This window comes from Alosa pseudoharengus, unplaced genomic scaffold, assembly GCF_046254945.1.
Source record: "Alosa pseudoharengus isolate Yale_2024_CS ecotype anadromous, Long Island Sound unplaced genomic scaffold, YU_APseudo_1.1 YU_APseudo_1.1_scf_13, whole genome shotgun sequence".
Lineage (NCBI taxonomy): Eukaryota > Metazoa > Chordata > Actinopteri > Clupeiformes > Clupeidae > Alosa > Alosa pseudoharengus.
In genome coordinates, this window is record NW_027468598.1 from 17,322,058 (window position 1) to 17,346,734 (window position 24,677).

General features: G+C 43.9%; 1 protein-coding gene and 2 non-coding genes across 5 annotated transcripts; all 3 read right to left on the reverse strand.

Moving 5' to 3' along the window:
• Window positions 1-1,953: 1,953 nt before the first annotated feature.
• atg16l1 (ATG16 autophagy related 16-like 1 (S. cerevisiae)) lies at window positions 1,954-23,816 on the reverse strand. Of its 3 annotated transcripts, none has more exons than XM_076282334.1 (20): window positions 23,666-23,816; window positions 21,718-21,829; window positions 21,144-21,234; window positions 18,567-18,672; window positions 15,666-15,739; window positions 14,943-15,194; window positions 13,634-13,699; window positions 13,193-13,282; window positions 11,405-11,461; window positions 10,177-10,221; window positions 9,272-9,374; window positions 8,166-8,271; window positions 7,478-7,548; window positions 7,093-7,164; window positions 6,817-6,937; window positions 6,501-6,606; window positions 6,071-6,220; window positions 4,834-4,881; window positions 4,616-4,717; window positions 1,954-4,172 (listed from the first exon to the last, which is right to left on the reverse strand). In XM_076282334.1, the coding sequence occupies exons 2-20, from the start codon at window positions 21,821-21,823 to the stop codon at window positions 4,079-4,081; spliced, it is 1,860 nt and encodes a 619-aa protein (XP_076138449.1). In that variant the 5' UTR covers window positions 21,824-21,829; window positions 23,666-23,816; the 3' UTR covers window positions 1,954-4,078. The 3 variants fall into 3 exon arrangements, with proteins under 3 accessions (XP_076138449.1, XP_076138450.1, XP_076138451.1); XM_076282335.1 differs by having other exon boundaries at window positions 23,671-23,808; XM_076282336.1 differs by lacking the exon at window positions 10,177-10,221 and having other exon boundaries at window positions 23,666-23,815.
• LOC143122280 (small Cajal body-specific RNA 6) lies at window positions 7,725-7,992 on the reverse strand. The gene has a single exon (XR_012986624.1).
• LOC143122281 (small Cajal body-specific RNA 6) lies at window positions 8,563-8,830 on the reverse strand. The gene has a single exon (XR_012986625.1).
• Window positions 23,817-24,677: the final 861 nt, after the last annotated feature.

The window sequence follows — 24,677 nt, forward strand, 5'->3', positions numbered from 1 at the left end:
AAGAGCAAAAGTTTTCAAATGTATCAACCACAGACCCATAAGCTTTAAGAGTGCCATAACAGCTGATGTGTCAATATACATCTTGTCATCTCACTTATTTAAGCAATAAAATATATCACTAATCATGGCCAGAGGCCTCAGGGACCTTGTTGTGACCAAAACTACACAGTATTTCTGTTTTTAACAAAAACAAACCTAAACACACAGATCAATATCCATTGATGTACTATCCAAGACTGGAAAACCCCTTTTTGTCACATCATAATGTCTGTCTGTGAGTGTGTTTAATTAGTCAATGCAAGGACTGACCTGTTGAGTTGATGCAGAGGGTGGCTGTTGAGAGTGGGGCAGGGTGATTGGTCAGGGCTATTTGTAAGGTGCCCCGAGTGACGACCACTGCCGCAGCCCCACCCTCGCCTACGTCTGCCCGCATATCCCCACGCCTCTCCTGGGCACCTGAGGGAGCTCCTCCTGCTGGACAGGACCTCATCCCCTCTCCGTCAGCATGATTAGCACACCGCACCCAAGCAGACTCCAGCTAATCTCAAGATATGATGCAGGCTGTACATCAGCTATTTATCCCCATAAAACAGGCCTCAGGTCCCTCAATATGATCAACAAAAAGTCATAACTCTGGGAGCATCATTAACCCGTCGGGACACACAAAGTGTATCACAATGCAACATACTGTGCAAAAAGTGAGCCCTGGACCATTATGTGTGCTTCAATGCATAATCCAATGAAAATGATGGAGGCCTACATGGGTTTACATAGCTCATATTCAAACCGTTAGCCTCAAACAGTCACAGATAATCACATAGGGTCTAGATTGGGCTCAGATTATGGGCATAATCTCACAGGAGGTTCCCCTCCACAGTGGAGGGATTTTGGAAGGGAACCCTAGAGAGACAGCAGCACTCCCAAAAGGAGTCCTTTAGTGAACCACAACGCAGAAAGAGCCTGCTCGTCGCGGATAGGTGACTAAGCTGCAGAAAGCCTGTGTTGTCAAACTCAGCAGTCTGCACACTGAGATCAGCAGAGGCGGATTTAACCCAGAAGGGGAAAGTGAATCACCACCAGACTAATCAGCTGCAATCTCCAGGCTGCTGCTGAGACGCTTTTGTGCACTCAAAACACACCCAGAGCGAGAGCGAGTAGGAGATGTGGCTCCCCGCATCAACAAATGGGCTTTGGGTCTCTGGAGTGTGAAGCTAATTTCATCACTGGGAAAGCAGGATTGAAACACTAGTGTTTTAATTATTGTACATTAAGGAGTCCTAAAAGTGCTGAAGAATGAGGCCTTGTCTGACTGCACCGTCTTCCATGTCAGCTGATGGTGTAGCCTACTAGTTGAACTAATATGGAGCGTAACATGAGGGACGCCCCTGACACAAAGCTACCCTTAGATACTGATTCTTTATAGGGTTCCTTGATAGATTAAAAGGCCGATACATATAATTATTTTCAAGGGATTATTGTAGTGACAGCACTGCCATCATCAGGTAATTTAGAGAAAATCCCTCTGCAACCTCCACATGGCAAAGGGACTACTACAGGTGCATCTCAAAGAAATTGAATTTAAATTTTGTATTGAATATACCTGCATAGACTGAGATTAAAGGCTCAGGAAACCTTTGCGGGTGTTTTGACTAAATTAGATGATCAGAGCTCTTCTCAGGTTGACATTTCTGTATATTAAATTCTGTTATAAATGTTGAGATATTTTTTTATTTTATTTCCATGAACTGTAAACTGTACTCAAGATTACCATCATCAAGTTTAAAACAAAAAAGGGTTGAAATATTTCACTAAATGTGTAATGAATCTACATTATATGTAAGTTTCACTTTTTGAAATAAATTACAGCAAAATATAACTTTTACATAATGTTTTGAGATGTGGTGTAGTGCAGAGATATTAGCCATTTTCACAAACACAACCACACATTTCAACTGAGCTCACACATTTCATTGTTGTGCATACATTGAACACACATATACAGAGGATATTTCATATACATGTCATAACTTAAGAGTTATACAATCCTTTTGCCAATGGCGGTAGGCTGGCCAAGTTAGGGGTGGGAGTGTTTTAAAAGTGGTAAACAGCTTCTGTGACCCAACCCCCACTCTCTGATTGGGTGACTATGTGTGATGTCACAGCAAACTGTTTAGCTTTGTTTTCTTGTAAAGGTCATGCAGTGTTGCAGAGCCATGATATGCAATTCTGGATGTCGGATGTGGCGGTATGTAATATTTGTGACTTGTGCCTCAAAATTAGAACTAAAAGTTATTAAAGAAACATGTTTTTTTTTTTTTTTTTAAAAACAAAAAATGAACACAAGGAGTATCATATTGTGCAAATCCTCTGTATGGGCAAGGTGGCAGTGTCCAACAATATCTTTCATCCTTGCTATTCTGCCAAAGTTTTGTGACAACAGGCTGCGATTTCAAAATTAAAAAGTTTTATCAGTCTGGTACATGGCAGCGGTCAGTGCTGGTCTGCCCTACCTGAAGCTGTGTATTACCTCCTCACCTGCTACCAATACCTAAAACAAACACTTCTGCCTTACACAACACAGAGCTTTACACCGAGTTCACAAGTTCATTCCTAGTTTGCCTTAAGACTAACTGTCTGAAAGAAGTTGTTGGCCATTTTTGTTTTCCTAGATTTAAAAATCATGGTAAATGGACCCATGCCTTCTCGTCCATATTTAACAGGGATTATTAATTGGAAAGGAAACATGTTTTTAAAGACTTTAAATAGTCATGTGCAAGTATCTTTCACAAGCAATGGCAAGTGCCATAACATACAGTTAATTCCTGCTTTGTAGTGCCTCTGACCTAGCTGGCCTAACATTGGTCAACTCTCATAACCTATCCGTTCCTAAATTGTTCGTTTGTTTGGCAAAACCGCACTGTGCTACCCCCACCTGCACAGAGGTTAGCACACACACACACACCTCATGAGCTTCACGTCACTGTAGGTGGAGAAGCCATGACGCACATGGGTGGCGGCACACTGCTGGCTAAAGCTGGGCTTTTATACAGTGATGTCGATGTAGAGAAGTGCTGGTTAGAAACTGCATTCCAAGGAGCTCAATAGGAGGAGAAGGATGAAGAAGAGGAAGAGGAGGAAATGAGGTAAAGATGGATGATACGTTTCTTTCAGCTGGGAGCATTTTGGGATCTGGGAGACTGTACACACACACACAAGCCAGATATGGGGAAGCGGGACTGAAGTGTGTGCTTGTGTGTGTGTGTGTGTTTGGGAGGGGCCTTAAGGACACAGCTGACTGACCTCAGCAGGGAGGTCTCGGTTACTATCTGATTAAGGCAGAGTATAAGTGACTTCAAAGACCACGGGACAAATACACTCAAGCAAACATCCAAAAATGATATTCTCGCCCTCACACACATAGATAGACAAACACACACCCAACACAACATTCACTCACCTCACATTTCACTATTCAGTAACAAACGGAAAGGAATGAACATGCCACACACACACACACTTGCACACACACACACACACACAGTTAAGAGCCATGGCCATATTAAGCAGTGTAAAACTATTGACACACAAATCAGACAAAAGTTTTACAGACACAGATTAAGTTTAACATTGGCTGTATCTCTGAAGTGGCAAATAAAACAGGAGGGGGGAAAAAGACAAGTCTGGTGTCCTTTTTTATGAAAGACAGTGTGCTGTATGTTGGAGTTATATCGGTATAGATCACATACTGTATACTGGTGTGTGTGTGTGTGTGTGTGTGTGTGTGTGTGTCTCAAACCACCACCACCCAACTGCGGCCGCCTCGTCCAAAGACCCCAACCAAGCATTCATTTTACGCACAAGTCAGTTCAGCCGCCCTTTGATTATGAGAACACCAGAGGTCCAATCACAACAAGCCAGGAGGCAGCAACCTGGCTGAAGTGAGGAGCGAACGACTTCGGCTACGCCGTGCCATGCCAGGCCACGCCTGCTTCATGTTAAAACGTCTTTTCGCCCACTGCCGTTTGGGCTGGAGTTGAGCTGAGCCAATCGTAACTGAGTAGACGCAGGTGTCAGCCAATCACATGTCGGACCAGAGTACTGCCTTGCTGCCCTTCTCCACGCTGACCACAAAGGTGCCAGAGGGGGACCAGGAAACAGAGTTGACCGCAGAGCTGGAGAGGGAAGGGACAGAAAAGCTTTATGACATTGATTGTTTGTAGTGTAGTGGTCAAGGAGCTGGGCTAGCATGCAGTAGCCAAAAAAGTTGTGGGTTCAATTCCCGGCTTCCACCGTTGTGCCCAAGTTGCTCTGGGGACAATGTAGTGCCTTGTAATAGAATTGATATATGCAAGTCACTCTGGATGAAAAGTGTATACTAAATAAATCAATGTAAATAACAATGGCGGCAGTGCAAGGCCTTGCACATCCAAAGGCCAATTTTAGAACTAACATGGCAGATTCGCACACTAGGAGCTCTTTGGAGTGCGGATCGTCTTTGACATTTCTTGGATACTGATGACAATGGCACCTTCATCATGGCACACTTCATGACTGTTTCAAATGAAACATGAGGGAGATGGTAGAACAGTAGGACATGTTAGGTGTAGAAGCTCACCTATGGCCTTTGTCCAAAGTCCTGTCAAGCTTTCCCGTGAGGACGTTCCACACAAACAGGGTTCCTTCTGCAGAACCGGCTGCCACGTAGCTTCCATCCGGACTGCGCAAATTGAGGAAGAGCTCTTCAGTCATGAGGTCTGTCCTACTTTTTACATTTAAACAAATACTTCAAGGTCTGACATCTGGATGATTATGGAATCTAAGCCAGGCACTCACCTAAAGGTCACTCTTGTCCAGTCTGAACCGCACTTAAACCCCTGAGCACTGAAAAACAACAAAAAGACACACATAACTTATCAGGACTGTTGCATTGATCAACTGTCTGATGGGATGGGATAGACTGGTGTGGCTTTGGCTTTAGGATAAAAGATTATTTTTTTAAACGATTAATCTAGCGATTATTTTTTCGATGCATCGATTAATCTTAACGATTCATTTTTTCAGTTCGATTCGATTATCGATTATCTCCCCATTAATTGACTAATAGCAACTTATACATGTTGATTTACATATCTGACTGAAAAAAACATGAATTCCTTAACATTGGAATATATGTTTATTGCTCTTAAGATTCCAAAATAAAAGACTATACAAGTGCAAAGTAATGCATTCTTAGTCAGAGGTAGCATTCAGTTCAGTTCAGTAGGTCTAATTGAGTGCCTGTCACTTTAAGACGACATTCGTGAGGGAATCCCTGCAATTAACATTAACACCGTTAAAACGCTGCTGATGTGTGAATGCAATTCATAACGTAGTTCAAATAACGGTTCGTAGCCTACTTCTTCTTGGGACAAGCACTTTTGAGTCTTGGAAAACACTTTTCCATTTACATTGGGATTTTCCAAACATTCAGAGTCAATAAAATGAGCCCTACATGAGTAACAAAATTGACAAGCAGATGTAAGTAAGCATGCTAAACTTGACATCCAAACAGTATTCTAACATTAGCTTTGAGCTACTGCTTGATTGCATAACTTAACTTAGTTTGGTCTCCTCAATGTGGGCTACTATGTTGTGATGAGACCTTAGCATAGTTAACTAATGCAGCAGTTTTGAACAAATTTGCGCAGCATGGTCACGATGCTAAGCGGATTTAATAGCAATTTAGCCCACCGTGTTCTATGCAATGCTTCTATGTTGCAACAACAATACTTCAACAATCGTGAATATTTTGTTAAATGCACATGCAGAGGAGGAGCAGCGGGCTCGTTACAAGAGAGAGTGGCCGGGGCAAAGAAAGGCTGCGTGCGTAAAAAGCACAGCTCAATGATTTCGTGGCCCCAAGCCACAGATTAGTCAACGTATGGGAAACACTGAAGGTGTAAAATGTAAAATATTTAGCGGCAAACATTATGCTTAGTGAATCGACGCGCATATTTTGCGTCGACGTATTTTTTGCGTCGACGTCATCGATTACGTCGACGCGTTGTCCCAGCCCTATTTGGCTTCTTACCTGAAGGTCTGTCGCACAGCGTTTGTCCGTAGATCGATGATCTTCACCAGGTCATCACGGGAGCAGGCGAGCAGCTCAGTCCGATCAGGGTTCAGGTCCAGCGACGTGACCCGGCCCAGTAGTTCCAGCTCACGCACTATACTCTCCGCCCTAACACACAACAGACACACACACACACACACACAACAGACACACTTTACTCCTGTTCTGTTTCAATTCAGTATAAATATTACATGAGGACACATTTGACAGGTGTAATATTTGCTCAGACAAGGTTCAGTCATGTGATTCTGTTGACAATAACAAAGCAGCAGCACAGCAGATGTTAAGGACACACATAAACAAACGAGGGAAACTCACAAGACTACTAACACAGAAGGGCATTTGCAAAAGCCTGGAGTTCTCTGCTTGCCTGCTCCCTCTGGCTCACCTGATGTCCCAGAAGCGGACCTTCTTATCGAAGTGGCCACTCATCACACACTGCTCAGTGCAGACAATGTCATTACAGCTGGAGCCTGCAAACACGGTCTTCATGCCTAGCACAGACAGAGACAGAGAGAGAGACAGAGAGAGAGAGAGAGAGAGAGAGAGAGAGAGAGAGAGAGAGAGAGAGGTGAAATAACAGAAGAGTGAATGACATTCTTACTACAGTACCAAATAATGAAAACCGCACGGTCGCTCACTGAGAAGCACAGTGTTGTGTGGGGTTGGGGCACGTTTAAGGAAGTGAGCAGAGATATACTTACAGACTTTGCTGCGCAGGTCCCAGAGTTTAAGCGTGCGGTCGTAGCTCCCGGAGACGATGCGAGCGTTGTCCAACAGGAAGCGTGCCGCGAGCACTTTCCCACTGTGACCTGTGAGAGTGTGCTGCAAAAAGAGAGATGGAACACACACACACACAAATTAGGGATGCACCTTTACCTGTGTTTAACTAACACAAATGGATCTTTAAGTAAAGTAGTCTACGTTTGTAGTATGGGCGCTGGGCTAGTGTTAGCCTGTGGACTGGGAAATCTACTCACCCTCAGCCTGTAGTCGTCTACAGTCCAGATCCGACTGGCAAAGTCATTAGAGGCGGCCAGTAGGTAGGAACCCTGGATCATTCAGGGAGAGAACAAACATCAATCATTCATACGCAAACCAGTTTTCCACTGGACAATTTGGTACAAGAAAACATCTAATCTACCTGTGACTTAAGCCCAAGGGTAGTGGGTCATACACTGGTCTTAAAGCAATTTGGCAAAGCAAGCATACCATTTAAATCATGTGTATTACAGACATAGGCATGTCGTGCATTTTTCCAGGACATTTAATTTCAAAAACAACATGCATAAATCCGCATCTCATGACCTCGAAAGTGCATCTTCTTGGGGAGGCCTGTGAGGAAAAGAGTGTGCTGGTACTCACCGCGCTGTCAAACTCGATGCTGGTGATGCCAGCGTTGCTGCCCGTCAGCGCCCCTTTCTGCTCACAGTGACCTGCACAAGAGACCAGACACTGGAACTCAGCTACGTACAAGCTCTCTTTGGCTTCTACAGTGAACCACCACCACCACAGAGTGTTGGCTAGCAGGTGCGGCATTGTGCCACTTGTTACACAGAGGAGGTAATAAGTAGTCTGCAACAAGAAAATGGGCCCCTAAGTCTTTATAGAAGGTCTCAGCTTGAAAACTTGTGATCAGCTGCCTATCTCCACAGCCTGCCCTGACACTCCTGAGGGGGTCTGGTGTGCGATGCCTCCTATGCGTGACAGCTGAGTCTCCTGCAGCCACAGACTTTAAGAGGCATCAGGACTGTCAGCAGACCCTGGAACCAGCGCAGCACAACTAGAGCATGCTGGGTAAAGAGCAGGGCCTGCTGGGAGCCAAAGGGTGGCTGAGTGGAGACTTGGGCATTCAGACCTTTTACAGCTCATCATTGACCAGTTCCATTAGGTGATAAAATCCGCACTACCCTCCAACAGTCTCCCCCAACCAAGCCACACACACACACACAGTCTAACAAGTACCACACACACATTTTACTGGGAGGTACAGAGAATATAGTGCAGCTCAGACACACACACACACACACACACACACATACACACACACTACCTGAGACGACCTCCCAGAGTTTGACTCTGCGGTCCATTCCCCCAGTGGCCAGCAGGCGGGAGCCTGGACTGAACCGCACAGCGTTCACCTCCCCATCATGGGCATCCTGAAAGAGAGGGAGAGAGAGAGAGAGAGATAGAGAGAGAGAAAGAGAGAGAGAGAGAGAGAGAAAGACACACACACACACACACACACTATTAGGAGGAGCGGCCAACCCAGCACTTTCATATTCACATCCACATACATCATTTATACATAGACGATGAACTGCTAATCAAATTTATACTGTTTTTTTTAAGAGTTAAGAGTGTAAGACACATGCTTGCTTTGCAGCGTTCAGTGCCACTTAAGTATTAAGGTTTTAAATCAATGAATAATTGTTGGTAGGGGGTTTGAAGGTCTCAGCTTGAAAACTTGTGATCAGCTGCCTATCTCCACAGCCTGCCCTGACACTCCTGAGGGGGTCTGGTGTGCGATGCCTCCTATGCGTGACAGCTGAGTCTCCTGCAGCCACAGACTTAAAGAGGCATCAGGACTGTCAGCAGACCCTGGAACCAGCGCAGCACAACTAGAGCATGCTGGGTAAAGAGCAGGGCCTGCTGGGAGCCAAAGGGCGGCTGAGTGGAGACTTGGGCATTCAGACCTTTTACAGCTCATCATTGACCTTGTGCTTTACAAAAACTGGTGCCCCCTACGCTCACTTCAAACATGTAAGGTGTCCGTGAGTGTGGGTGGGTGAGAGCAAGACAATTAAAACTAAGCAAAAGCAGGCTGAAAAAAAAAAAACTATTTTTTTTTTATCAAAACACCAATTTCAACTACTGTAATTAGCAAATCGCAAAGGCTGCAATTAATCATACAGTTTGCAATTATGATTATTTGTGAATATTCTGGGTTTTCCATGATTTTGCAAACCAAATTGCAATATCTGACAGAAACATCGCAAATTGCTTAACCTTAATCGTTCAGCCCTAAATCAAAGTAAAATATTGAGAAAGCCCAGGCCAGAGCAAGAGTGAAGGTGACAAAGGTGGAACTGAAGAGAGGGAGAAAGAGTGTGAGAAAGAAAAAGAGAAAGGTAAGTGGAGAGACAACTGGGAACTCACAAATATGTGGAGGGCGGTTGAAGGCACCCGGACGTCCACACTGGATCCACTGGCCATCTCTGCGTTCTCCGGCGAGCTCCCGTACGAGTTCAGCGAGCGACGCCTGCCGACGGGGGGAGCGATTCAACAACCGTTACCATGCGTACCGACCCTAAACCATCTGCTGCTAAATCCCATCAACTTGCTTTTAAAGCAACCAGGAGGAGGTATGGAATTATGCAACAGTCACCGGTAGTTGGGTACAATGTTTGAAGGAGGAACTTGACTAATTTGAAATAAATTGCTAGGGAATGAGGAACACAATAAATTGCTAGGGAATGAGGAACACAATAAACCCATAACCTTAGCCACTAGTTCCTTCACTTATACAAATTAAATGGTGAAATGCTGTTTATTCTGTTGTTTTCTCAATAATCTGTTGCATTCTCAATACATGCTTTGAACAAAACTTGGCAACATCAGCGGAACTGCTATCTGCTTTCCTAACCACAGTCTTCCTCTTACTTCAGTTCCTATTTTACCAGAGGTAAGCAGCATTTCCTGCTTGGAGTGTTTTCACAAAAGAGCACTTTCCCAACACTTTAACAACACAACAGCAAATCTTCCACTTCACTAAACGCCAAAAGTTGAGTCATTCAAAAAGAGTTCCCCTTTCCCCTGATGTCTTTAGTTTTAAATTTACAGACTGTGAACAAGGAGCTAGCAGAACAAAACGTTAACGCCCATTACCAACACCCCCAGTCATGACAGAATACAGTTAAGTATAACACAGGACAAAACACACACACACACACAGCCATGCAGATGTACGAAGTGGAAACAACCAGCACATGCACACACAAACACACACACACACACACACACACAGAACTGTAAACCCTGCTGACACCACAGTGTAGCATCACCTGGAGTAAGATGGGGGGTGTCCAGGCTGCACACACTCAGAGCGGCTGCAGGCAGACAGAGAGAAGCAGTAAACAAGAGCACACACAAGCACCCAACACACCCGCATTCACACAAGACCACACACACACACACACAAGCACCCAACACACCCGCATTCACACAAGACCACACACACACACACACAAGCACCCAACACACCCGCATTCACACAAGACCACACACACACACACACAAGCACCCAACACACCCGCATTCACACAAGACCACACACACACACACACAAGCACCCAACACACCCGCATTCACACAAGACCACACACACACACACACACACACACACAAGCACCCAACACACCCGCATTCACACAAGACCACACACACAAGCACCCAACACACCCGCATTCACACAAGACCACACACACACACACACACACACACAAGCACCCAACACACCCGCATTCACACAAGACCACACACACACACACACACAAGCACCCAACACACCCGCATTCACACAAGACCACACACACACACACACACACAAGCACCCAACACACCCGCATTCACACAAGACCACACACACACACACACACACACACAAGCACCCAACACACCCGCATTCACACAAGACCACACACACACACACACACACACACAAGCACCCAACACACCCGCATTCACACAAGACCACACACACACACACAAGCACCCAACACACCCGCATTCACACAAGACCACACACACACACACACACAAGCACCCAACACACCCGCATTCACACAAGACCACACACACACACACACACACACAAGCACCCAACACACCCGCATTCACACAAGACCACACACACACACACACACAAGCACCCAACACACCCGCATTCACACAAGACCACACACACACACACAAGCACCCAACACACCCGCATTCACACAAGACCACACACACACACACACACAAGCACCCAACACACCCGCATTCACACAAGACCACACACACACACACAAGCACCCAACACACCCGCATTCACACAAGACCACACACACACACACACACACAAGCACCCAACACACCCGCAATCACACAAGACCACACACACACACACACAAGCACACAAGACCATACACACAATCATACAATCACTCACACACGCAGAGAAACAAGCAAGACACACCCGTATATACATGCTGGCCTGAGTCTGGGAATGGAATGCCTTGCCTGACATACCCAAATATGTTGGAGATGGAGTCCAGGAGCCCAGGGGGAGGCTGGGATATGCGCTTACTGAAGCAGGGAGTGAGGGAGGGAGGGAGGGAGGGAGAGAGAGAAAAACCATTAGGAAAGACGTGGGAGAGCAGGGTGAAAACAAATGGACTCTTGAAGACCCTTAACGGTTTACTTCCAAATCATGTTGTGGCTGTTGTAAAACACCACGTTTGACAAAGCACTGACAGGGCAAATGGCCTCTACTGTAACTGGTGCAGGGGGTAATTGACCGATCCCAAGCCCCACCTCCCATTGTCAGTCCCATAGTTACTGTTGCTAAGTCGGACAAGTTTGCAGGAAAGTGTGCGAGAACGCGTGTTCAACATGGGGACGCAGCACCCCCATTTAGCCGAGTGTAACAGTGTATGCTGGATTTCTGGGCGTCAAGTAATATTGATATATTCAAAAAACAGGCCAGAAAGGCCTTAAGTATGCGTAAGAACACATTCACAATGTCCGCTGTTATCAACGAGGTGGAACACCACAAATCGAGGACAAACCAATCCGGTGTTACGGATCTTAATGGGATGCATGTTAACTGGGGATAAACAATTAGCACGTTATCACGAGCAGGTAGTTTACCTTATTTGCTGCAGATGTGACTCTGATTCAATAAACAGGTCTGTGCAAACATATGGTGTTGACGTGCCATAACAAAATCTAACCATATTTCGAGGATTAATTGAAGACGGGACCAAGTGCTGCAGATCCAAGTTACCACGCAACTTGGGAGAGTGGCTAGCCTATAAGCAGCTCATGTTGGGGAGGTGGAGAGATAGCTTCGCTTCGGTAGGCCAATAGCCTACTTATTATTTTGAATGGCTGCTTTAGAAGGAAAAGTTCAAATAAACATGATACAAGTGTATTGAAAAGAAACCACTAGATCGATCCTAGTTTAAACCTACCACGCACGACATATCTGCATGGCAGGCAGACGCTATCAAGAGCAATTGCAGATGTGATTTGTCTTGCATAAGACTTCATCAGTGCTCGCTTAGGCTAAATGTGGGCAATGTAGTAGGCCTTTGGCGATTTCGAGACTGCATAGCCTATACAGCAAAGCATAGTTTTGAATCAGCACATGATTTGATCGTTAGAAGACATTGGCTATCTCTCGTTCAGTCATCAATAATGCATCGCAATAGGATATTGCGTTTGTTGAAAAAATGATTGTTAGCTTATTTCTTTGAACAGTCTTCATTCCCAAGTTAAACATGGCAAGGTAGCCTGTGCCTAAAAGCTGAAAGTATTCTTGTGTGTAAGGCGATACGTGATTGAGTACGAGTATGAGTGTGCGAGTTCAGTTCCTGCAAGGTAGGTATAATTTTTTGTCTAGGCTTATGTTGTCGTTTTAACAGTGGAAACCAGGTTTAGTTATGTTTTTGTGTGTAGTTATGAACACAAATAAAGGGAACATTTTCGTACACACTCAGATTTCTTTACTGAAAAGTAGCAGCCTATCCAAAGTTATGCAAAGTTAGGCCTGTGTGTGGTAGCGTTTCACACGGTCAGGATATCGGATGTCACTTCTACAAGTACCCCAGGCATATATTTGAAGCTTTTTGAGCTCTTTAGTTATTTATTTACTTAGTCTACTCGCAAAAGAAGCATTGTAGCATTCGCATACCCGGCATATTGTCATACAGAATGGACACTAGAAAATTCAAAATTGACTGAGGTCCTCATTGTGACATAGTAAAAGGGGGCGAGGCTTGGGATCGGTCAATTAGGACCGTGTGGCGCCCTTACCTGGGTGTGCGGCTGAGGGGTCGGTTAGGGGAGGCCTCACCGGGCCCCTTCCCACCAGCTTCTTCAGACAGCACCTCGATATCATCATCCCTAGAGAGAGAGAGAGAGAGAGAGAGAGAGAGAGAGAGAGAGAGAGAGAGAGAGAGAGAGAGAGAGAGAGAGAGAGAGAGAGAGAGAGAGAGAGAGAGAACAGGGGCAGAGAAACGGGTCAGTGATCAGAAGATATTAAGACAAACAATTGGTGCAGTTTAAATGAGCCATTATTATATTCTGTCTCATGAGACTCTTAATTTTGAGAGGCAGTTCCAACAGCGGAACAGTCACTGGATGGCAGGGACTCCAATTTCAACGGTCCAGGAAGGACATGTGTTGGTGCCTCACATGCGGGTCAGTAATACCCACTGACTGTAAAAATGGATCCAGCTGGACATCTCTACTTACGGGTCGATAGGCAGGGGCTCCTTGGCAGCGTCTGCCAGCTCCTTCTGCAGCTTGGCCTGCCTACGCCTGTGGAGAGAGAACCAGTGTGGCCATTAGGGGCAACTCAATAAAAACCGATTCAGAGAGACAATGGAGCCTCGGTAGACATAAGTAAACATTATGGCCATCTGGCTGATGTGCGCACACACACACACACAGTGTCATAGATGACAAAGCCATCATTTCCAAATATAATGGGTGAAAAAGGGAGAAACTGAAAGAGTATGAATTGTTTGAACACAACAATCTGCAAGACCAAGAGACAGCACTGAAGAAAACAATTTAAAAAACCTTACCAAGCCATTTAAGAAACATAACAATTAGCCTATTGTTCCTTCATCCATAGAGCCTAATGCTGTAGGCAACTCATCCTACTAGAAAAGTCCCAGCTATTGTCCATTCTGCCAACTAAATAATGTGGTCTGTAGTAGCTTCTAGGGTCACAAATACAGGATTTAAACTCTCAGCAGCCTTACAATGGCCCTCTCTGTCAGCCAATCACATGGCAGATCACCTCATAAGTTGCAACTGATAGGTGGGGCCTCCTCGTCAGAGCTCCTTTATCATTCTTTAATTGGCTCGTTGATTCTTGACCGTGAGATAGACGGCCAGGAGATTTCCCATCAATGACTGGGCACTAGACTTTAATGGCACATGCATTCATTCAGAAGAGGTCTCAACGACTCATTTCTCACAGCCTTTGTTTGAGGCTTCATGGCCTTTTACAGTAACGTCCAATGACATGATGGCCGCCATTTAGCCAGCACTTAGGGACAAAGGAAACTTCTGAACATGTTTACTCGCAATAGAAACCAAAACCAAGACAGACTCCACCCTAAAACCATGAACTACTCCTTCATTTCAACTATGTTGTTTAGATCAAAGAATTGATCTAACATTTCAAAGTTGATTCATGTACCACTTTATCACTTTTAAAAACCGAGTCATCGAGCTGCTGTTTCTGCCAGCACTTATATATAAGGCTTCAAGTTCTCACGCTTATGTTTATGGATGTGGCTTCCAGCAGTCTGCTCCCTAACTCATTTATGATCCGTCATTTCAGTTCTCATTGAGTGTCTGGCTGTCTATTCAATACACACATATATGACATGTATATTATGTCAGCGTGTTATTGTGTCCATGCCTTGGTAACCGCCTAGTGATCCCTTAAAAGAACAAAAGAAAAAAAGAGAGAAAGAAAGTAAGAGCGAAAGAAAGAGCTAGAGCGCGCAAGCGCGGATGTGTGTTGTTGTCGTTGTCGTCTACTGGCCTGCAGTCCTTCTCGTTCTCAGCGTTGAGGCGGTTGGCCTCCTGGGCCTTCTCGGCCATCCAGCGCGAGACGAGCTCCTGGTTGTCCTCGGTGGTGCGCCGCAGCTTCTCCTCCAGGGCGCTGAAGGTGATCTGCAGGGCGTCGTACTCGTCCTTCAGGGTCTGGTTGGCCCGCTCCAGGTCCTGCAGCTGGCTCCGCAGCTCACGACACTCGCCCTCCAGCCCAGAGATCTGCTGCTGATACTCCAGCATCCTACACACACACACACACACACACACACATTAAAGGAACTGGAACCATCACATGCATACCTTCTTGACAGATTATTAGCACGATGGGTTAAAATACTAGGATGACACACACACACACACATTAAAAGGTACTGGAACCATCACATGCATACCTTCTTGACAGACTATTGGCACGATGGGTTAAAATACTAGGAGGTCACACACACAAAAAGGTACTGGAACCATAACATGCATACCTTCTTGACAGATTATTAGCACGATGGGTTAAAATACTAGGATCACACACACACACACACACACACACACACACACACACACACACACACACACACACACACACACACACACACACACACACACACACACACACACACACACACACACACACACACACACACACACACACACACACACACACACACACACACACACACACACACACACACACACACACACACACAGTTGAAATTACTTGGCCTCATTGCTCTGGATCTCTTTGTCCTTCAACTGAATCTGGTTGTTCAGTTCAATCACGTTCTGGGCAAGCTGAAGACAAAGAGAGAGAGAGACGGACACAAACAAACCCGACATGAAATGCAAATTCTATGCAAAATATACAACAAAAGGCTCCCCTCTGCATACCTACAGGGCTTAAAGCAAGGGAAATGTCTATGCCTGAAGGTATCAGACATTTTTGAAGTGATATTGGCTATTGCCTATTTTCAAATCTTAAACTGCCCAGTTCACGCCTGAAATCAGGCATAATGTCAGAACACCGCGCCCTGCGGCTAACTTATTTGATGTGTTTTTTGGCGCATTTCTCATGCATGTCTGTCCTTGACTCCTCCATCCTCGTTGCATTCTTTCCTTGTTTCCTTCATGAGTTCCATAACGGAAGGGCTAGGACATAAGTTTACAAAAGAGGAAGGAAGGAGGGAAGGAAGGAAGAAAGGAATGGAGGACTGACAATGAAATTATATTTATCCCACCAGAATTCCCAAATAACATCAGAAACCGATTCATTCTGTGTATAACACAGTCTAACGTTTCAATCATTTTTGTTAATGCATTAGTTGTTCTTTCCAAAGTCTTATTATGCATAGGTTAATGAATAAAACTTTATCATAGGCATGTAAGTACACAACAAAAACGGTTCACAACCATCCGTGGCAGGTCTTAGACTGGATCCCCTGCAGATATGGGAAATCCCCTGTCCTAAAATCATCTCATTTAATGCAATGCAAATCTGACCACCGCAAAACTGACAGACATCATGACATGCAATGGCCAGGCCTTCATGAAGCCAACAGTGAACGAAACCCACAGGTCAGCCTAATGTTTTATTCAACTCAATTCCCAGCAATCATTGACTCCATCTCAAGACCTTGTGCCATCATCTGGTCATCTGGTCATCTGGTGCATTTGGCAGCAGCTGCTGCAATCTTGTGAGCACGATAAGAGGGCATGTCAAGACTCAGACTCAGAGACAGGGAGGCCTTTGATTTTCAGTGGAAGCGGCAGCATGGCTCGTAACGCAGGAGTGAACCTGAGGGGAGCCACGAGTGAGACGGAGAACTGATTCCCCTCAGGGCTGCTAAGAGGAGTGGGAGTCACGGATCATGGAGACGGGTAGAGAGATGGGCAGTGACATGGGCAGTGATAACGCAGATTATGCGATGATTATGCCCACTGGACACATGATTGGGTAAATACTACTGACATACTGAGCAACCAAAACAGGACTGATCAGCGGTATTGGTGCATTTGGGAGTGTGTGTGTGTATGTACAACCCCAAAACAGAAAGGTTGGGACGTTGTGTAAAATGTGAATAAAAACAGAATGTACTAATCTGAAAATCTCTTAAACTCATATTTAGCTGCAAAAATGGCACAGACAACATATCAAATGTTGACAAATTTGACTATTTCATAGAAAATTCTAAAGACTATTTCATTTTGAATTTGATAACAGCAACATGTTTCAAAAAAAGTTGGGATGGGGGTAACAACATGCTGGAAAAGTTGTGTTATGATAAAGAAACAAACTAATAGGGTAACAGGCAACATGATTGGGTATGAAAAACAAAGAAGTAAAGATGTTAGGGGTATTCATCACTCTGTATAAACCTGTGTACACAAGTGATTAAACAATGCAATTTTAATGCTTCTTAACATGGAATTGTGAAGAATTTGGGGAGTTCAACATCTACAGGACATAATATTACTACAACATTCAGAGAATCCAGAGAAATCTTTGCAAACAAGGGAAAGAGCTGAAAAACTAATTGGATGGCCATGGTCTTTTTGACCTCAGATGGCACTGCATCGACACCAGACCTGTTTCCAGACCTGACATTATATGGGCTCAGGAAAACCTCTGATAACCACTGTCTATGTGCAGTTTGATACTCAATTCAAAAACTGCAGCCAAAATTGTAACAGCCAAAACTGTATGATACAGAAAATACCACCTTCTTATCTGGGCCTGAGCTTGTTTAAAATGGACTGAGGTAACATGGAAAAAGGTCCTGTGGTTAGACTAATCAACATTTGCCATTCTTTTTGGAAATCTTGGACTCATCTGGGCTAAAGAGGACAAGGCCTATCCAAGTATCCAACCAATCCAACTTGTTTTAGTGCTCAGTTTGAAACCCAACATCTATGATGGTGTGGAGGAGCATTAGTGCCTACAGCATGGGCATCTTGCACATTTGGGAAAGCACAATCAATTCTGAATGATGTATACAGGTTTTGAGCAACATATACTGCCATCCAGACAATATATGAAGAAAAGACCTTGGGAAGACCTTGAATATTTAAGGAAAACAATGCCAAAATGAATTCTACACATATTTAAATACTATTATCTGTCTGGAGTCCAGATTTGTCAAAATAGGTGCATAATGGAATGAAAAACATGACAAAGAATACCCCATACTGTTGAGCAACTGAAATCCTATAGTTCCAACATTCCAACTTTTTCTGTTTTGAGATTTTTTAAATTCCATGATTTCCATGTCTCTTGGGAAGCCTATGGACAGGTTTTGTCAGTACCTACTGTGTTGATGGTGGTCAAGCATGGCTAACAGCTTTTGGACATTTTTCTAAAATCTCCCTCTCTACTGCATAAGGGGGATCCACACAGGGTGGGATGTGAAGAAGACACCCAACAGAGAACCAGGCCAACAGCACGTATACACCTGAGCACCCAATTAATGCATGTGCTCATAATTCATCCGCAGGTAAACAGCGTTAAACCAGTAGGGACAAGAGTGACTCATTATCGGAGGCAGGTGACCAGACTGATGGAAAACACCCTGACACATGGGAGGTGTGTGTGTGTGTGTGTGAGTGTATTATAGGGAGTGTCTACCTCTCCACGTTTCTTGTGCAACTCGGTGAGCTCCTCCTGATGCTTAATGCGCATCTGGGCCATTTCCTGACTGAGGGCATCATTGCGACTGGCGTCCGACCCCGGACTGCACAACAAAACACAAAACAAATTTAAAACATTAAAATGAAGCAACAAATACCATATCTTTGCCACAGTCACAGACCACTCAAAACTCCATGCCATGTTGTTGGAGGTGCAAACAATATCGGAGGTGCATTGATAGCTGCGGAAAATTCAGAGGTCAAATGCAGTTTCATCACTAGGTTTTGGGATGCGTCATCCCATTACATTCTGACCTGCAGCCTATATAGTTCTATAGCAGGCTATAAAAATAAGTCGAGGCATTGTGGACCGAAAGATAAGTTACAGATTGACTGACGAGGTTTGGTTGATTTCACCATCAGTTAATTTCGAAACAGGCTGGAACCTTAGAATCTTGAAATATCAAACAATTTAAATCATATCATGGTTGGTAGGTTGCTTTACTGGTTGATATTGAGAATGGTGGTATGATGCTGTTGAGACTGTTAGTGTTAATAAATGAACAAACAATTAGTCATTCACTAAAAGTCATTTGTCCCCAGGGCCATTGAACTGTTTAATGCTTCACTAAAGGAAAGAGGAGAGATAGACTTCTCTGCTTAGTCTGTCTGCCTCTCCACCCTCTCCATGTTTGAGTACTGACTGCCCACTACTGCTTTACTACTGTTTTACTAATGTCCACAGCCTAATGTTTTTACTACCGTTTTCCTGCTACACTGTTTTTCATGCTATATTAGCACACATGATCAATGGCTTCTGCTACAATACTGAATGGCTGTAACCCTATTACCTCAACCTGTTCTTGCACTGACATAATTTTTTATAGTTTTTTATATTAGCTTGTCTACATTATACTTTACTCTCCTATTTGTCCATATTATTTATGCTGGTCTCTAGACCTTATTATTGCACTGTTGCACTGTTGGACTAGCCTGACAAGCCAGACCCACATTAAAATGTAGGGTCTGGGCACTCACCGTTCGCAGTGCTCAGTCCGAGGGGCGGAATAATCGGTTGTCTTTCAAATTCCCTCTGCACGCAATAGGACAGCACTGATTCCTATGCGTTTTTCCACCAGTGGAGCTAGTTGGCTAGTTCAAACTTTTGCCAACTTAAAACAAGCTTAACTCGTGTCACACTGTTGGCCAACAGCAACATTCATCTTCTTTGTTTTCAAGTAGCAGGGAATTCAAGCCAAACCGTTGCAACTCTGCCATCAATCATTATGTTAAGCCCGCCTAACGACTCTATAAACGATTTGATTGGCCTGATAGAAGTTTAATTTTTCGAGCTCACAAGCCAACGGAGAGTTGCTAGACTAGCCCTGGAAGCAAATGTAATTTGCTGCCGCTACGGTGTGTCTAGATTTCTAGGCTACTGTTGGACTAATGTTGGACTACTTTTTGCACCTTCACCATGACACTCACTCTCTTGAGCACCTTACCATGCACACAGAACTACAGGACTACTGTTGGACTACTTTTGCACCTTCACCATGACACTCACTCTCTTGAGCACCTTACCATACACACAGAACTACAGGCCCTATCACTACAAGCATCTCATGCTTGATCACCCTCAAGCACACTGGATTTTTTACATTTAATTTATATAGTATATTTAGTATTTAGTTTTTCTTATCTCCTACTGTCTCTATTGTACAGTGGAGTTTGGTTATATGTTTATACTTATATTTACCATTTCTGCTGTAAGTGCATGTTGTGTGTGATGTCTGTATGCTACTGAGACCCCCTGAATTTCCCCTTGGGGATCAATCAATCAATCAAGAAATAAAGAAAGTAAGTAAGTATGTATCTATCTATCTATCTATTATTTTGACCTTCCATCACATGATTGTTCTTTGCTTAAGCGGCAACAAAGAGCAATATTTCAGAGGTGTGATTAATATTAAACAATCTAGACTAGAGTAGGCTAGGCTTAACTCAACATTAGGCACCTCCGACATGTTATCTTTTCCCATTCCCAAGTTCCCATTATGATAGCCAATGTGCCAGAAGAGAACAAATGTGGAAATGTATACAGTTCTTTCATCATACTAATAAAACATGGCAAAAATACTTTTATAACTCTTGAGCCAGCTCCTATCTACATTATCTCTCTGACGACACACCCTTTGTTAGCACCTCCAACAACACGGAGTAGCTGTTGCCGCCCACAAATGCCCACATGTTTGTGTCAAAGAATATGACAAAAAGATAAACATACAAAACAATTCCTGCCCCTACACACCAAATGATAAAAAAATCCTCCTGTTCTCAACAGATTAGTTAAATATCAGCATAAGAAACAAAACATTTGCAACATTGATGTAATGCCACAAATAAACAATTCAATGCACACGTACACAACTACACCGCAATCCAAGACCTCTGATCATTTTGCAATCCAAGACCTCTGATCATTTTGCAATCTAAGACCTCTGATCATTCTGTGGGCCGGGTGCCAGAGACTGAGCCCAGTCTCCTGTAGGTTGATGGGAGTGTTGGGGCCTACCTGAGGTCGTGTCTGCTCTGGTCATATTTGTCCGTTTGCAGCCGCTCAGAGAGCACAGCCTGCAGATCAGACTTCTCCAGAAGACGGTTGTCTAAAACACACACACACACACACACACACACACACACACACACACACACACACACACACACACACACACACACACACACACACACACACACACACACACACACACACACACACACACACACACACACACACACACACACACACACACACACACACACACACACACACACACACACACACACACACACACACACACACACACACACAAAATACTCAGTCTGAACAAATACATCTTTACACCATAGGTCCTGCAATAAATCCACAAATATTGTCTTAAAATATTTTAATTAAGCATCCAAAGAAATGTGTGGAATGTCTTCTACAGGTATTAACAGAAACGTGACCTGCAGGGGTGCTAAGACAAAACACTAAAGTCTAAAGGACAGTTCCAGTTAACATAGCCTAGCAGTTACAGTTGAGATAACCTTGATTAGAGTGGAATAAACAACAGCGCGGCGTCAGAAGTGAGGGGACGTTTACTCACACTGGTGGATGATTTCCTCGAAGGCCTGCCTCTGCACGCGGTCCCTTAGCTTGAGCTGCTCCGCGATGTGCTTCTTCCACAAGCACTCCTCCCTCCGGCCTGCCATTGCCACCTGCCAACGCAGACCCAGACAAGCGCCCCCAGAATCGTGATTCAATTCCATCAGTTATTTACTTAGTGTCATGACAATGCACAGTCCCTGAAAGGGATACTGGCCAGAAAAAAAGTTAATACAAGCGGTGTACAATTTATTCTAATTATGGGGGACATTCAGCCAGAGGGCAGTCCTAGAGAGACACAGGTGAGGTGAACATACAACATTTTTCATCAAAAATGTTTTGCATACAAAAACAGATGACTTTGTTAAAGTAGATAATGGTCCATTCCAGATATTAGGTTCACAGTGCACAGGACGACACTATTGTGACGTTTCCTTTGAGATTAATTAAGTATGTCTAAAGAAGACATGAAGATACAGTTGACACAGACTGTTTTACCCAAGCCACCAGACACTATCGACTGTCCAATGACAAACTATACTGCATCACTGAGAAAGCTTTGTCCGTAAGAAGTATACTAGGTGCATCCTTAAATAATGGCTAAAAGATGGCATTATACCAAGTAGTAACACTGAATGGCAACTCATGGGAACTATTTGCTGAAGCGGAGGTCGTTTGAGGAACCAAAGATGTTGACTGTCATGTCACAAAAGAAACGAAAACCACCTTTAAAAATGCCTGAGGAAAATCAGGGCACGGCATCAGTAAGTACGTTACTTGTCGAACTAATGCTGTTCCAATTAAAACATGCACCAATTTACGGAAACTGGGACAGTGGGCGCGTCCATTATATTTGCTCTTCCCTCCCGAACACCCATAGCTGAGATGGAGACATCCATGTGAACTTCTGTGTTTAGAAATTGAAAGGTAGAATGCAAAATGTAGTGCTAGCAGCTAATGGTTGTCCAATCTACCATCTAGTCCAATCTACCTGTGTTACATCAACAAAAACATCTTGGCCTGCATTTAGTGGTTTAAAATTCAAGCAAAACAAATCGCTGGAAAATCGACTTAGTTAAATCTAGAAAACCCTCTAAGCTGAAACGAAATTGCATAGTTCTAGATAATAGATTGTCAACGAGAAAACAATCTGCATGACTGCGAGCTAACGTTACGTCAAATACACAATTTCCTTCCACATGCAGTTTTTTATTAACTTACTCTTTAGTTTCACTAACTAAAGCTCAATCCAAACTGTCCACGGCTAACTGTCAACAAATATCTAGAGGCAAGTAAAAAGTAAAGGAAACAGATATGTTATCCATCTATAATGCTATTTGCCAAGTCATTATATGGCTTTGCTGACATAAAGCTGCAGTGGTTTTCTGTGAACCCCGAATCTAGAATATACAGTTAACGTTATGTTAGTTGGCTAACGAGCTGATTTAATAACAATCCCATCAGGAGGTAGACATTATGTAATCATCATAATCAAACAAGCAAGGCCGCTGGGCTAGCTAAGAAAGTGAATCATGACTACACTAAACGCCCCACGAGACTCGCGTGTTCAGCATAGCCCATATCATGCTAGCTAGCAAAAGGTAGCTAGTCTAGCTGAGACAGCAGCCACAGCAGCACACACCTATGCTTGACAGGATACTAGCCCAACTCGCTACATAGCCAACTGCGGTAATATTCGAAAACGAGAGTTCAGGGGCAACTTCTGAGAAACACAAAACGACAAAACAACTACCCTTCATCAGTTAACCCCCTTGACATATGACACCAACATTTGTCTGATAGAGACTTTGCTTACTAGCTAGAATTAGCTTACTTGCAGCTACTAGCAATAGCTTAGATTTACATTTTTGCAGCTAGCAGCATAGGCTAGCAGTGGTCTACCAGTTCAACAATGTTAGCCTACCAAATAGAAAGGGAGAAAATGTTACCTTACAACATTTAACCGTATATCCCGACGCCTAATAAACGTGCGCAGGGATCCTTGTCGATAGTCTGTGAAATAAGTGGAAACCAATGCTCTTTAAACAACAGTTTATGCCTCAGCCAACTCCAGGTTCGTTTGTCTTGACCACCATCTTGCCTCTAGCAATTATTTCCTTCATGGCGACTCTTTATGGCAGATTGTCGCAGGATTATTACACAAGGTAAGAGCACATGACCATGCGCAAACAAAACAAAAAAGTTATTAATGCAAATATGAATCAGTTCTATCCTACGATTAATGGATCCATTTAAAACTCTTTCATAGTAGACTTAAGAAATCGAAGCCTACGTGTAAGCAGATGATAAATGACGTGTTGATTGCAAACATGCTATTTGGGATTTGTTAGGCTTCTGAATGGGCCTACCGGGTCCAGGGGCCCTGAAGCCCAAGCCTCTGCATTAAGTCGATAGTCTATGTTCTCCAACTCTGATATCTGACTGAAACCCCTCAGTCAAATAATATTGGTTATGTTATGTGATATGTCTTCATACCACCCTATAACATGAGTTATGTCCTTCACCCCTGATATCTGAATGGGGCCCTTCATGGGGGCTTGACTCTGAGCCCAGGGGCCCAGTGGCAATCCGTCCATGATTTCATAAGAGAAGGTGTCCCCAGGTCTTTCAATCATCCAGCAGGGGGCGACAACAGAGTAACAAATACTTGGGACAACTGAGACAGATATGGGCTTGATGTATGTTTGAATACAAATTGTTTATTTATTCAGCAAGACACACAATTCCAAAATAAATCCATTATCTACAAAATTACAGTTGTAATGCTAAATTAATTGCTCATACCAACACACACAAATGAGGTCACTGTATACACAAAGTAACAATAAAAAGACAGAGATAGGCTACAAGTTCTATAAACCAGTAAGGTTCAAAATCCCTGTGCACAGCCCTTCTTCCTCCGGGTGCTGATGGTGTGCAGTAGAACTATTGAAAAGTCAA

Coding starts and splice junctions, on each gene's coding strand:
- atg16l1 (XM_076282334.1), bottom strand. CDS start 21,823: ATGGCAGGCCGGAGGGAGGAGTGCTTGTGGAAGAAGCACATCGCGGAG. Junction 21,235..21,717: donor CGAGGAAATCATCCACCAGT/GTGAGTAAACGT, acceptor TGTGTGTTTTAG/ACAACCGTCTTCTGGAGAAG. Junction 18,673..21,143: donor CAGAGCAGACACGACCTCAG/GTAGGCCCCAAC, acceptor TTTGTTGTGCAG/TCCGGGGTCGGACGCCAGTC.